The sequence below is a fragment of the Schistocerca serialis genome, chromosome 1 (genome assembly GCF_023864345.2).
Source record: "Schistocerca serialis cubense isolate TAMUIC-IGC-003099 chromosome 1, iqSchSeri2.2, whole genome shotgun sequence".
Lineage (NCBI taxonomy): Eukaryota > Metazoa > Arthropoda > Insecta > Orthoptera > Acrididae > Schistocerca > Schistocerca serialis.
In genome coordinates, this window is record NC_064638.1 from 994354026 (window position 1) to 994368732 (window position 14707).

At 39.7% G+C, this 14707-nt stretch overlaps 1 protein-coding gene across 2 annotated transcripts in view; it reads left to right on the plus strand.

Annotated features, from left to right (window-relative positions):
* The window catches only part of LOC126413088 (TBC1 domain family member 13), a 231162-nt gene that overhangs the window by 153216 nt on the left and 63239 nt on the right, over positions 1–14707 (plus strand). For both annotated transcript variants that reach the window (XR_007575362.1, XM_050082986.1), the window contains exons 8-9: positions 5527–5649; positions 5732–5789. Coding sequence is in view for 1 of the 2 variants with exons in the window: in XM_050082986.1 (XP_049938943.1) it covers positions 5527–5649; positions 5732–5789 (181 nt within the window). In the remaining variant the exon portion in view is untranslated. The remainder of the gene's footprint in view (positions 1–5526; positions 5650–5731; positions 5790–14707) is intronic.

A 14707-nucleotide genomic window follows, 5' to 3' on the forward strand; every position in this document is an offset into this window, starting at 1 on the left:
TGTGTAACACAATCGCGTACTAACTTCTCTGCAATGGTGTTACCCTTATGTAGCGTACCTGCTTCAGCTAGACTAATTATATCACTCAGATTATCGTTAATCATCTCTCTCTCCTTATTAGCACTTGCTGTGTCACCTTCTAATGTTGCTACTCTTAAAGTAAGCTCTTCACCTTCATAGACTTTATTTAGCTTGTTAATGACAGTGGTTACCTTTTATACTGTCGAAACCAACTGGTTTTGTGTGGCTTTAATGTTTGTGTTTACGTCTGTGATTTTCTTTCTTTGTTGCTCTGCTAGATCGTGATGATCATTAACTCCTTAATGTTACTCTTAACTTCAGAAAGTATTTCATGCTTTACCTTGTTTTCATATCATTCAATTTTTTGTCAATTTCAGTGCGAAAATTTTTGGCTAAGTCATCAAGTTTCTGTGAGACTGTGTCTTGCAAATTCTTGAGTATTTGTTTTTGTTCTTGCTTTATTGCATTTAGGTCTTGTGTAACAGTATTTTGTTGCTGTTTTACCATGTTCATATCTTGTGTCAAATTAATGAAATTGGTGTTCATATTGTGTTTTATATCATCAAAGTTTGCATTTATGTTAGATAGTAGCTGCCAATAGCAGTGCTCCAGTTGTACTACTGTGGTTGCTGTCTGCTATACTTCTCAAATTAATGTTTGTGTTGGGACCAAGTGGTGTTTGTAACGTGTTGTCAAGATTCATATTTAGATCACTCTCCGGCATTTCATTCATGAGCCGTATGTCGCTCCGGGAGATGCATGACATTGCCTCATTTCAAGCTTTCGCAACCCACGGATGCTTCATCAGGAAAGAGGGAAGGAGAGGGAAAGACGAAAGGATGTGGGTTTTAAGGGAGAGGGTAAGGAGTCATTCCAATCCCGGGAGCAGAAAGACTTACCTTAGAGGAAAAAAAGGACAGGTATACAATCGTACACACACACACACACACACACACACACACACACACACACACACACCCATCCGCACATATACAGACACAAGTAGACATTTGTAAAGGCAAAGAGTTTGGGCAGAGATGTCAGTCGAGGCGGAAGTACAGAGGCAAAGATGTTGTTGAATTACAGGTGAGGTACGAGTGGCGGCAACTTGAAATTAGCGGAGGTTGAGGCCTGGCGGATAACGAGAAGAGAGGATATACTGAAGGGCAAGTTCCCATCTCCGGAGTTCTGATAGGTTGGTGTTAGTTGGAAGTATCCAGATAACCCGGACGGTGTAACACTGTGCCAAGATGTGCTTGCCGTGCACCAAGGCATGTTTAGCCACAGGGTGATACTCATTACCAACAAACACTGTCTGCCTGTGTCCATTCATACGAATGGACAGTTTGTGCTGGGCATTCCCACATAGAAAGCTTCACAGTGCAGGCAGGTCAGTTGGTAAATCACGTGGGTGCTTTCACACGTGGCTGTGCCTTTGATTGTGTACACCTTCTGGGTTACAGGACTGGAGTAGGTGGTGGTGGGAGGGTGCATGGGACAGGTTGTACACCGGGGGCGGTTACAAGGGTAGGAGCCAGAGGGTAGGGAAGGTGGTTTGGGGATTTCATAGGGATGAACCAAGAGGTTACGAAGGTTAGGTGGACGGTGGAAAGACACTCGTGGTGGAGTGGGGAGGATTTCATGAAGGATGGATCTCATTTCAGGGCAGAATTTGAGGAAGTCGTATCCCTGCAGGAGAGCCACATTCAGCGTCTGATCCAGTCCCGGAAAGTATCCTGTCACAAGTGGAGCACTTTTGGGGTTCTTCTGTGGGAGGTTCTGGGTTTGAGAGGATGAGGAAGTCGCTCTGGTTATTTGCTTCCTTACCAGGTCGGGAGGGTATTTGCGGGCTGCGAAAGCTGTTTTCAGGTTGTTGGTGTAATGGTTCAGGGATTCCGGACTGGAGCAGATTTGTTTGCCACAAAGACCTAGGCTCTAGGGAAGGGACCGTTTGATATGGAATGGGTGGCAACTGTCATAATGGAGGTACTGTTGCTTGTTGGTGGGTTTGATGTGGACGGATATGTGAAGCTGGCCATTGGACAGATGGAGGTCAACATCAAGGAAAGTGGCATGGGATTTGGAGTAGGACCAGGTGAATCTGATGGAACCAAAGGAGTTGAGGTTGGAGAGGAAATTCTGGAGTTCTTCTTCACTGTGAGTCCAGATCATGAAGATGTCATCAATAAATCTGTACCAAACTTTGGGTTGGCAGGCCTGGGTAACCAGGAAGGCTTCCTCTAAGCGACCCATAAATATATTGGTGTACGAGGGGGCCATCCTGGTACCCATGGCTGTTCCCTTTAATTGTTGGTATGTCTGGCCTTCGAAAGTGAAGAAGTTGTGAGTCAGGATGAAGCTGGCTAAGGTAATGAGGAAAGAGGTTTTAGGTAGGGTGGCAGGTGATTGGTGTGAAAGGAAGTGCTCCATCGCAGCGAGGTCCTGGACATGCGGAATATTTGTGTATAAGGAAGTGGCATCAATGGTTACAAGGATTGATGGTATGAGGAACACTGTTAATATCCAGACATATAGAGATGAAATAATAATTAATAATAATAATAATCTGTATCTTACACAGTTTCTTGCCACTGACAGGCTGTGCTTGGAAAACAAAGCCTCTCCAATTCTTTGGTCTTGCCACTATCTCTCTGTCACTACTGTGACCCAGTCTTCTCTCTTTTGAATGCTTTCTTCCACTCATTTTACATAGTCATTTGTTCCTTGGCCTTCCCTTAGTCTCTTGCCCTCCACCTTTATCCCATGGATTTTCCAAGGCATCCTTGTCTCATACATTGTCTTTTTCCATCAATATCTTCCTAACACTGCTATTTTTCATAATTTCAGTTTTTGTTGCACCTATTCAGATTTTCAAAAACTATCCTTCATGACTCAGATTTCTGCGGTACCCAACAGAATAGGTGTATAATATGTTCGGTATATAACCTTTTAACTTCGCTGGTTGACTTCTTTGCTTCATATCATTGCCTTCACACTTCCCATAAAGCTATCAGCTTGCTTTGTACTTTTGCTTATCTCTCTGTCATTTCTTCCGCTTGTTGCATTACGCTCTCCAGTTACTTGAAGCTTTCCCATCTCATGTTTACTGTAGGTCTCTCCTGTTTTCTTGTTGTGACCATCAGATCACACTTTGTTGGTACAGTTCTTTTGTTGTCAGTAAAGTCTGCATTCTTGAAGTGCTGCTTACTTGAACTTGGGTGTGGCTCTGTTGAATGAATTTCCCAAAGGTGAAGGTATCTATTGCATATATTGAGTCCTTTCATGAATATCCCAAAGAGCATGTAAGAGATGCATTATGGAAATGAACTGCAGCTTCTCAACTGCCAGCCAGGAGTCAGCTTTGGTTTGACTGCCAATACTATTCTGACTTGAATATTCAGTCAGATCTTGAAAAGATTTCCCAATGGTGCAGAGATTGGCAACTTGCTCTAAATGTTCCGAAATGTAAAATTTTGCACTTCACAAAATGAAAAAATGTAGTGTACTATGAGTAAAATTAAACAATGGAAAATCCAGGATGGAATTTAACAATATTAGGAGAAGGACAGTTGCTACTCACTGTATAGAGGAGATGCTGAGATGCAGATAGGCACAACAAAAAGACTCTCTCATGTGTGTGAGAGTTGCATGTGTGTGTGGATGTGTGCATATGTCTGTCTATCGCTGTCTAAGGCCTTAATGGCTGAAAGCTGAGTCTTTTTGTTGTGCCTGTCTGCAACTCAGCACATCCACTATGTGGTGAGTAGCAACTTTCCTTCTCGTAGTATCCTATGGCTATAATACCAATGAGTCATAATACTTGGAATGCCAACTCATACAAATATCTGGGTGCAACACTTTGTAGGGTTTTGAAATGCAGTGATCGCATAGGTTCACACATGTGTAAAGCAGGTGGTAGATTTCAGTTTATGGACCGAGCGATGTAGCGCAGTGGTTAGCACATTGGACTCGCATTCGGGAGGACAGTGGTTCAAACCTGTGTCCAGCCATCCTGAGTTAGGTTTTCCATTATTTACCTAAATTGCTTCAGGAAGATGCTGGGATGGTTCCTGTGAAAGGGCATGACCGACTTCCTTCCCCATCCTTCCCTAATCCATGGGACCGATGACATTGCTGTTTGGTCCCCTCCCTCAAACCAACCAACAACAACAAAAACAATCGGTTTATGGGTAGAATACTGCGGAAGTGCAATCAATCTACAAAGAAGATTGCTTATGAGTCACTCGCACGACTGATTCTTGAATATTATTGAAGTGTGTGGGACCCATACCAGATGGGACTAACTGGGGATATTGAACAGATATGGAGAAGAGAAGCAAGAATGGTCATATGTTTGTTTAATCCATGTGAGAGTGTCACAGAGAGACTGAAGGAACTGAACTGGAAGACTCTTGTAGGTAGATGTAAACTATCCCAAAAAAGTCTATTAACAAAATTTCAAGAATTAGCTTTAAGTGATTAGTGTAGGAATATACTAGGGGTATGTACCACTCACATTGGGTTCATAAGGATAAGATTAGAATAATTACTGTATATACAAAGGCATTCAATCAATCATTCTTCGTGCGATCCACATGTGAAAAGATCAGGAAGAAACCCTAATAACTGGTATAGTGGGACTTACCCTCTGCCATGCACCTCACTGTGGTTTGTAGATCGTAGATGTAGATGAAGATGTCTCTTAACACTTATTCTACTTGAATTACATAGTGCAAATAAAAGAAACGATAAGGAAAAGATCTTAAAAACAGGGAGAATACTCTGCCTTTCTCATTCACAGCATGGACATGAAGTACCCTCCACAACTGTTCATTGTCTTATGAAATATGAATAATAATACTTTAATGATACTCCTGCTGTCTCATTACTTAAAACAGGAAATTAAATGATTTAGAAACTCCTGACGTAAATGTCACAGACTGACCTCCTCTATGTGTTTATTAGCCATCTGTTCGTTTTGTATTGTTGTTATTCCATCCTGGGCTTTCCGGTGTATGATGTTTTATAAATCATACTCTCTAACAGACATTATGTCAGTGATAACTAATCCACATTCATATTACACTTATGTCTCAAAAAACTTGATCACAGACCATTGAATTTCAGCATTATTATAGCAGGAGCTTCATGTTTCATTTTTTGACTAAAGTTCAGTCTTGATCACACCATTTATGTTTCAATCACATAGGTAACCGGTTTCGGTTATTTTTAAATAACCATCATCAGACCCATGGCTCCCTTAGGATGGTAGGCGGAGCTCTCCTCAGCTGCTACGAAGTCAGTTGACTTTGTAGCAGCTGAGGAGAGCTCCGCCTACCATCCTAAGGGAGCCATGGGTCTGATGATGGTTATGTAAAAATAACCGAAACCGGTTACCTATGTGATTGAAACATAAATGGTGTGATCAAGACTGAGCTTTAGTCAAAATATAATAATCTATTGAGCACTGTATTCCAAAAATGTTTACCAAAATTCATGTTTCAGGTGGCTGACACTACTTTTGTCTCAAGAATTTCCTTTGCCAGATGTCCTTAGGATTTGGGACTCTCTATTTGCTGATGAGCATCGCTTTGATTTTCTTATCTACATTTGTTGCTCAATGATTATGTAAGTAATTTATATCAAAGTTATGTGAATAGTACAACTATCCTTTATTTATTTTTACAATGCTTTTTTTGTAACTTTCCAGATTACTTCGTGAGGAACTATTGACTGGTGATTTTCCTTCAAATGTGAAATTACTCCAGGTATCCTAGCACTGTAGCTCTGTACATCTATTCACATGAGTTAATTTGTTGCATTAAAGTCTGTATTAGAATGTGTTTTTTAGATTTGACATGATTCTTTTATCATTTTATATAATTTAAAAATGATTACCACCAGTTTTGTCATTAAATATAGTTCATTTTTTTGGCAGTGAGTGACATGGTGCCATTGGGAAAGATATTGAACTTCCAACTGAAGACAAGTGTGATTAATCCAGTAGCCTGTTTTAAGTTATTCCATTTTCTGTTTTCTATAGTTTTTCCTCGCACAGTCTAGCTGCATGAGGCTGGTTATTGTTCCATTGAAAAAGACTGCTGAAGCAGTCTACATATGCATCTACACTCTGCAGACTATTGTGAAATGCATGTTTCCCATTGTACTACATATTAGAGTTTCTTCTCAGTTCATTCACGCATGGAAGGTAGAAAGAACAACTGCTTCAGTGGGTCTCAGCAAGCAGTAATTAATCTAATATTGTCTTCCTTAGACTGTAGCATTTTATTAGATACTTTGCTTAACATCAGTTCTTGAAACTTTAATAAGCAGGCATCCGTGGGATAGTTGGCATTTATCTTCAGGAAACTGCATGTTAATAGGATGCATAAAAGAGGATGAGACACATGGTCCTCTACAGACACCTGTTGAGGTGACATGCACAAAACAGAGATAGATAGGAGGGAGGGAGCTTTTGTGTGTGTGTGTGTGTGTGTGTGTGTGTGTGTGTGTGTGTGTGTGTGAGAGAGAGAGAGAGAGAGAGAGAGAGAGAGAGGGAGGGGGGGGGGGGAGGTGGAGGTGGAGATATGCACAAGGTTTACATGAAAGATGTGTGGAAAAATACAGGTGAAGAAAAATGCCAGAAAGGGAGTCCTCTGAAGGTTTAGGCTGAACCAGTAAGAAAAGTAAATACATGGATCAGCAGCAAAGACATAAGTGACTTTGACAAAGGGTAGATAATACATTGTAAGCTTCCACTGCCATTGTTTACCTCACTTAAAACTTCTTGGTTGAGAGGTCATGATCAGTATATAAAACTGTTCCCTAACAAGAACAATCTACATAAAGACCTAAAATCACTTACCTTGGTCCAAAATGGGGGTCCAGTATTCAGGAACGCACCTTTTCAATTAATTGGCAGCAACCATTAAAAATTTGGTTTCAGGTAAAGAACAGTTTAAACAGAGTTTGAAAGACATTTTGATGGGCAACTCCTAATCTGTAGATGAATATCTTAACAGAGACTCTTAGACCACCTTAAGTAAAAATGTCTGTTAAATTTTAGTTTTGACAGCACTTGGTCACAACAGCCAAGGTTAGGTATTTTGTGTATGATAAATTTATTAAAAGTGCGTAACAGTGTTTCATTCTGACAGTGTATTAATTCTGTAAATATTAGCAATTCCAGTTCACTAATGTATTCACCTGTTTTGACTACTCCAGGCAATTGATCACAATACTAAGTATTATATTCACATGTTTCTGATGTTATACTTTCTGTCATGGTCCACAAACAAGAATCATCTCATTTTTAGGTCTAGGGAACAAGAACTGAATCGAATCTAATCTATGGCTGTTTTATCATTTTTCCCAGGCAGCAATTCCTTTTACATATGGCTAAATGGATGTTAATACTTCTTTTTGTGATTCGCTGTATACTTGCCCACAACTATATGGAATTTTTCACACACCATGTGTCATTGGTGAATACCACACATCTTTTGCCATTCTCAAGCATTCTTTTATTTGCTTGGTAGGTCTAAATGTTGTTTCAACTTCATACGTCACCTGTTTCAACTTCATACATCACCAACACATTCTCAGTATTATCTGTAACCTTGTTAACAAAAGGGAGGAAAATTTTCCCGGTTGGGGTCTCTTCTACCTCATTGTATTGTATTGTACTGTACTGTATAGTACGGTAACCGGGGGCCTAGATACGGCGGAGTGGCTCCATCCCCACAGCAGCCGCAGTGGTCCACAACCCCATGATGACTATCGCAGTCCACTTCACCCCTCTGCCACCCCACACCAGACCAGTCTTTCAGGGTTATTGTGCGGTTATGTTGGAATGCTGAACTTTTCAGCAAGCATTTCATAATTGTTACAGAAAAATAGAGTTGTCAAGTACAGTAGATTCTGCTGTGAAATATCTCAGACCATTCTCTACAGGTAACTACTGTAATATGACTAAGACTCTCACAACAGCAGTAGAAGTAGTGTCCACCATAACACTCTTAAAATCAAAAACTTCTAATGGTAATGATAATATATACACAGAGTTGATTAAACATTGTGCCTCTGAGTGTAGTGACATTTTAACTTATTTGTGTAACCAGTCTTTTATTAGTGGCAGATTTCCTGTGTAGGTGAAATATACTGAACTTAAGCCATTGTATTAGGAAGTAGATAAAGAAATACCATCAACCTTCTGTCCAATTTCAGTTTTACCTACATTCTCAAAAATTTAAGACCATTTGACCATAAATAAAACAGTGAAAAATCAAGGCACGCGCGCTCACACACACACACACACACACACACACACACACACACGACCACAGTCTCAGGCTGCTGAGGCCAGACTGTGAGCAGCAGCACATTGTGGGAGAAGCAACCAGGTGGTGGGGGCAAAGGAGGAGGCTGGGGCAGGGAGGAGGAGGGATAGCAGGGTCCCTCTCGCATACCATTTTAAATTCTTTTTGCAGTAAATAATCATTTGCATTATGCAAAATTATACTGTCAGAGACAGCAAAGGACTTGGAAGAGCAGTTGAACGGAATGGACAGTGTCTTGAAAGGAGGATATAAGATGAACATCAACAAAAGCAAAACAAGGATAATGGAATGTAGTCGAATTAAGTCGGGTGATGCTGAGGAAATTAGATTAGGAAGTGAGACACTTAAAGTAGTAAAGGACTTTTGCTATTTGGAGAGCAAAATAACTGATGATGGTCGAAGTAGAGAGGATATAAAATGTAGACTGGCAATGGCAAGGAAAGTGTTTCTGAATAAGAGGAATTTGTTAACATCGAGTACAGATTTAAGTGTCAGGAAGTCGTTTCTGAAAGTATTTGTATGCAGTGTAGCCATGTATGGAAGTGAAACATGGATGATAAATAGTTTGGACAAGAAGAGAATAGAAGCTTTCGAAATGTGGTGCTACAGAAGAATGCTGAAGACCAGATGGCTAGATCACATAACTAATGAGGAGGTATTGAATAGGATTGGGGAGAAGAGGAGTTTATGGCACAACTTGACTAGAAGAAGGGATCGGTTGGTAGGACATGTTCTGAGGCATCAAGGGATCACCAATTTAGCATTGGAGGGCAGCGTGGAGGGTAAAAATCATAGAGGGAGACCAAAAGGTGTATACACTAAGCAGATTCAGAAGGATGTAGGTTGCAGTAGGTACTGGGAGATGAAGAAGCTTGCACAGGATAGAGTAGCATGGAGAGCTGCATCAAACCAGTCTCGGGACTGAAGACCAGAACAACAACAACACTTTTATGATCACAATTAATAATGATCTATTGCTGTATCAACCTGTCTATTCCCAAAATAATCTCAGTACTCAATTCTTGCAGCAGTAAAAATTCATGACAAAATAATTATTCTTGGATGTTGAGACACTTGATTTTTAATTGTTTTGCTCATGTTACCAGTAGCTCCTACTACTTTACACCTATCACGGGCATTATTACTGCACCAGATTGATTCTTAATAACTTTGAAGAATGCCTTACATATTGCACTAAGTTGTGGCCCTGTGTCCAGAAGAACAAACAAATTATTTTCATAAATATCTACAGCAATTACAGTCTGTGTTTGGGTACTCATTTGTCCATTTTCATCATTTTCCCATAGCAAGTCCTTCTTCATTGCAAGATCATTCTACGAAATCTGCCCTACTTCTTTATCTGGAAGCATTTTCTCTTTCTGGCCTCTGTTTCTTCGACAATGTTGTCTTTGAGCTGAACATATACATTGTGATCAACCTCTGTTTCATCTACTTTCACTTTCATAAATATCGAGTCTACAGTAACGTCTGCAAATGAATTTTTGGACAAAAACTGTCCTGAGCACCTAGTTTGACAATCCACTTGCAATGGAAATATTTTAGACCTTGTAACTACAAACAGGCCTGACCTTACCGATGGCATCAGTATAGAGACAGGGATAAATGAACATGATGTCATTATAGTGACTATGGTTACTAAAATTAATAAATCAATCAAGAAGGCTAGAAGAGTATTTCTGCTACAAAATAGCAGATAAGCAGTTGTGAGCATCCCACTTAGACAGTGAAATGACATCATTTTCTAGTATGATGGACACAGAGGAATTATGGGCAAAGTTTAAATGGGTCGTAACTAGTGCTGTGGAGAAATATGTGCTGAGGAAGTGGATTAAGGATGGAAAAGACCCACCTTGGTTTAACAATAAAATTTGGAAAATGATTGGGAAGCAAAGGCTGTTGCACTCGGTTCAAAAGAGAATGGGCAAATGACGACAGGCTAAAGTGAGCAGAGAATTGTGCGTCTGTAAAAAGATCAATGTGCTAAGCATGAAACAACTACCACTGTCATTCCTTAGCAAAACATCATGCCAAAAACCAGAGATAATTCTGGTAGTAAATGAAACTGTAAGTTGGTTTACGAGTTCTACTTAGTCGCCTGTTGACGAGTCTGGTGTGGTAATAGAAGATTGCAAAAGGTTATTAAAGATGCAAATACCATCACTTTTACTGATTTATGAATAGAACTCACTATTATATACTTCAGCTCTTATCTTGTATAAATCAGAATCAGAACGGCTCTCTAACAACATTATATTTGGATCATGCTCATTATCTTCAAAAGTCACCTCTGTGTTCATATAATGAGAAGGAAGTAATTTTGTGTTTTGCATGCACGTTTGTGCCATGCACTGTGTGTTCCTCAACCTCTCTTCCTTTAAATTTGGTAGAGCCTTTGTTAGGTCACTGTTTTTGTTGCATGTCTGTTACTTCCTCTCTTTTTCCCACTCTAAAATTGTCATACATGTGTCCAAGTTCCTTAACTTCTTTTGACTTGTCCATTAGTTGGCAACTATTGCCATTAGTAACAGCAATATGCCCCCATCTGGGCATTTTAGACTTATTCTTGCATTGATCCTGAACTTCACATCCTTTGCTCCCAACTAAACAAAACCCAATTGATAAGCAATTTCTTTATCTACTTGTTTGACTATCAGTTCTGTTCATTTCTCTGCAGTTTGCATTGTCATCTTATCCATGTTGTGTTTCCAATTCTGAAATTTATTTTTTATAGGAACAGCACTTTTCTCTCTTGTCCCTTACCTCATTTGGGAAGTACCTAAGCCTTTTGTTACTTTGGGTCATCTATATTTGTCCCCTCCCAACAGGTCATCAACCTGCATGTCATTTAGTTTTTCATGCCATCTCACACTCTGCAATGGTTATAGTACCACAACTGTGATTTGCAAAACTGCCTCTATCACACCCTCTCATCACCTTAACTTGGTGTCTATTACTGCCACTCTTTTCATATACGTTAGTGGTCCTAAATTTCTCTGGTCACAAGTATTGCACCACTGGTCCATGTTTTTGGTGTTTTCAAAAAATTCGGCAAATGTTTTGTGGCTGCTGCTGATGTATCTTTTCGAATAGACAGGCAGTTTTCCATAATTCCCATGTTACCCCTAACTAAGATCATCTTCCTTTCACATATTATACCTTCCTAAACCAATTTTCACAATAATCTTTCATGGAATTCCTACTGTGAATATTTCACAATTGAGTGATGACAAATTAATGCCACAAATTATCTTGTTTTTGTACAGACCATAATTCTTCCAAGAATTTGTCCTTAAGTTTGGAAAATGTCAAGTTTGGTAAGTCTAAATTTAAACCCCATTTGCTGCATCACATGTCAAGGCAATCCAGCATCCTTGTTTCTCCTGTGGCCCAAACTTTTCTTCCTTTCTTAACAGTTCTGTTTTGTGTACCATTAATGGTAGACAATTTGTCTTATGTTGTAATTGTTGTCACAAAATTCCTCTTTATTGCAAATTTGTAAAGCAGTTTTCCCCAATGTTTCTCTTGCTCCTACTGGTTACCTTTTCACAAAAGCTGGTGTGAATATCTATTTCAGTTATTAATACTGAAACAGACCCTTGTACTTTACTGTCTAAAATCTGTTCAGCATACTCTTGGATTCACTGTACTTCCAAAATGAACCTGCAGCATGTGTCCGCAACCTGAGTCCGAACTTCCTTAACAGAAACCATAGATTTAATGAGCTCTGTAATTTTTTCACTCTGTTTATTCAAAATAGGCAAATTAGCTACTATTTTGAATAAAATGTTCTCGGTTTTCCAGCCGTGCCAATTTGAATAAAATCCTCGAGCTTTCTACGATATGTTGATGACACCTTTTTGATATGGCCTCGTGGTGAAGATACATTACAGCAGCATTGATCATATGAATGGTGTCCATCCCAAAATTAAATTTATTGTCGAGATGGAGCAGCACGGCAAGCTACCATTCTTTGATGATTTGGTTGAGCGGAAGGCAGGAGGCCAGCTTGGTCATTCAGTGTACCAGAAACCAACACACACTAATCGTTACTGGAACACCAGTAGTTTCCACCACCCTGTAAACAAGCAAGCTGTCCTGAACATGTTGGTCATAGAGCCAAGATTATCTCTGATGACGACCACCTAAAGTCTGAATTGCAGGACTTAAAACGTGTTTTCAGGGAAAATGGATACAGCAAAAGAGGACTCACAAACACTTTCAAGGGCCGCCGACGAAAGGCACCTGGTGAGTCAGTAGAAGAGGCCAAATGGACTGTATTCTTGCCATACTGTGGAGCAACTAGCAGTAAGTTAGGACGTCTGCTGCAGAAACATGGGCTAAGACCAGTGTTCCGGCCAGCCCCCAAGATACGGGATATGTTGCACCCGGTTAAAGATGATATTGCTCTTTGAGTGTCCAGTCTGTGTGGTGTACCCTGTGAATGTGGCAGCATGTATATTGGACAAACTATTCGCACAGTTGCTGAATGTTGTACTGAGCACAAGCACCATATAAAACAAAGGGAGCTTGACAAGTTGGCCATAGTGGAGCATACCCTAGAAAACGGACATAAAATACAGTTCGAAAATACAAAAGTTTTGGCTCGTGCATGTACATATTGGGACTCCGTTATAAAGGAAGTGGCTGAAATTCGTTTAAACAACAACAATTTCAACAGAGACCAGGGGTACACACTTAGCAGGGCATGGGGACGGGGACGGGCGCTGGACATTGAAAGAAAGCAAAGACAGATGTGCAACGCGGGAGTGGCAGTTTCAAACATGGCGCCTGCACCACTTGACGTCACCAGTGCTGCCGTGGGCAATAGTTCCGCTAGCTGCCCGGGTCGACTTACGCGTGCGCACCATATTGGATTGATCTGATTGGCTGCTGAAGATGTCACCATGCCTATATAAAGTGAGAAACCGTAGCAGCCACAACAGTCAGTGAACTCCTGACGATGATGGTGGAGATGACCACCGAAAGCTCGAGGATTTTATTCAAATTGACGCGTCTCGATAACTAAGAACGTTTTATTCATGTATGCCGTCGCGAAAGATTCCGAGGACACATAGCTACTATTTTATTAGTAAGGTTATTCTCCATGTTACTAATATTACCTTCCATCTTACTCATAAGTTCACATTGTAGGTTTCTCATATTGCTGTATTAGTGTTAAAATTAATACTCATATTTTTTAATATCTGCAACATTTCAGAAGTGAATGATTCCTGTTCAACACCTATGTTCTGAATTTTTGGATGTGAGGTCCGCCAGTTATGCAAAACACCATTTTTCTCAGTGCCCAAACATGTTTCGGCACCACTGTGCCATCATCAGTGGGTTTTTGTTTTTTTTATTTATTCTGCAATGTGAACATTTTGTTAAATGATTATAAAATTATGTGCATTTTTACTTCAAACAACAGATCATTTCTTTTTGTAAATACCTTTACATTTGGTGTGCATGAACTTTCTGGATCACTTTTGTGTTAATTACTACAGGTAACTTGTCATCTGCAACCAAACGATGTTGATGAGAAAGTTTTTTGCTGGGAGTTTACCTATCGTCTAGTATGTAATTTAGTTTTCACGATGTTTTCGCACCTATTTTCGTATTTACTTACGTAAAACATCGCGAAAAACTAAATTACATTCTAGAAGATAGGTTAACTCCCAGCAAGAAACTTTCTCATCAACATCGTTTGGTTGCAAATGACAAGCTACCTGTAGTAATTAACACAAAAGTGATCCAGAAAGTTCATGCACACCAAATGTAAAGGTATTTACAAAAAGAAATGATCTGTTGTTTGAAGTAAAAATGCACATAATTTTATAATCATTTAACAAAATGTTCACATTGCAGAATAAATAAAAAAAACGAAAACCCACTGATGATGGCACAGTGTTGCCGAAACATATTTGGGTACTGAGAAAAATGGTGTTTTGCATAACTGGCGGACCTCACATCCAAAAATTTTTAACTGCAAACACGGCCAATACAAGGAGCTGCACATCAAAAAGATGGACCTATGTTCTGGTTCAGTTCAACTTTTCAACTACATAATCTTCCACTTCTGTTTTTATTTCAACTCGAGATGAACTCTGTTCGCTTACAGGATCTGCAACTTCATTCACACCTATAAAACTACTACTGGTGACACCTGTTGCCATCGCCTAATGCTTCTCCATTCTCAAGATTGCCTCCAACAACTGTATCACCTTCACCATATTCCATTTCTGCAGCCTCTCTTGTATTATTAAATTCATCTTGAATTCTCAGTTCTCATTGAACTTTCCTTCTATGATTGAAATTCAGATTATATT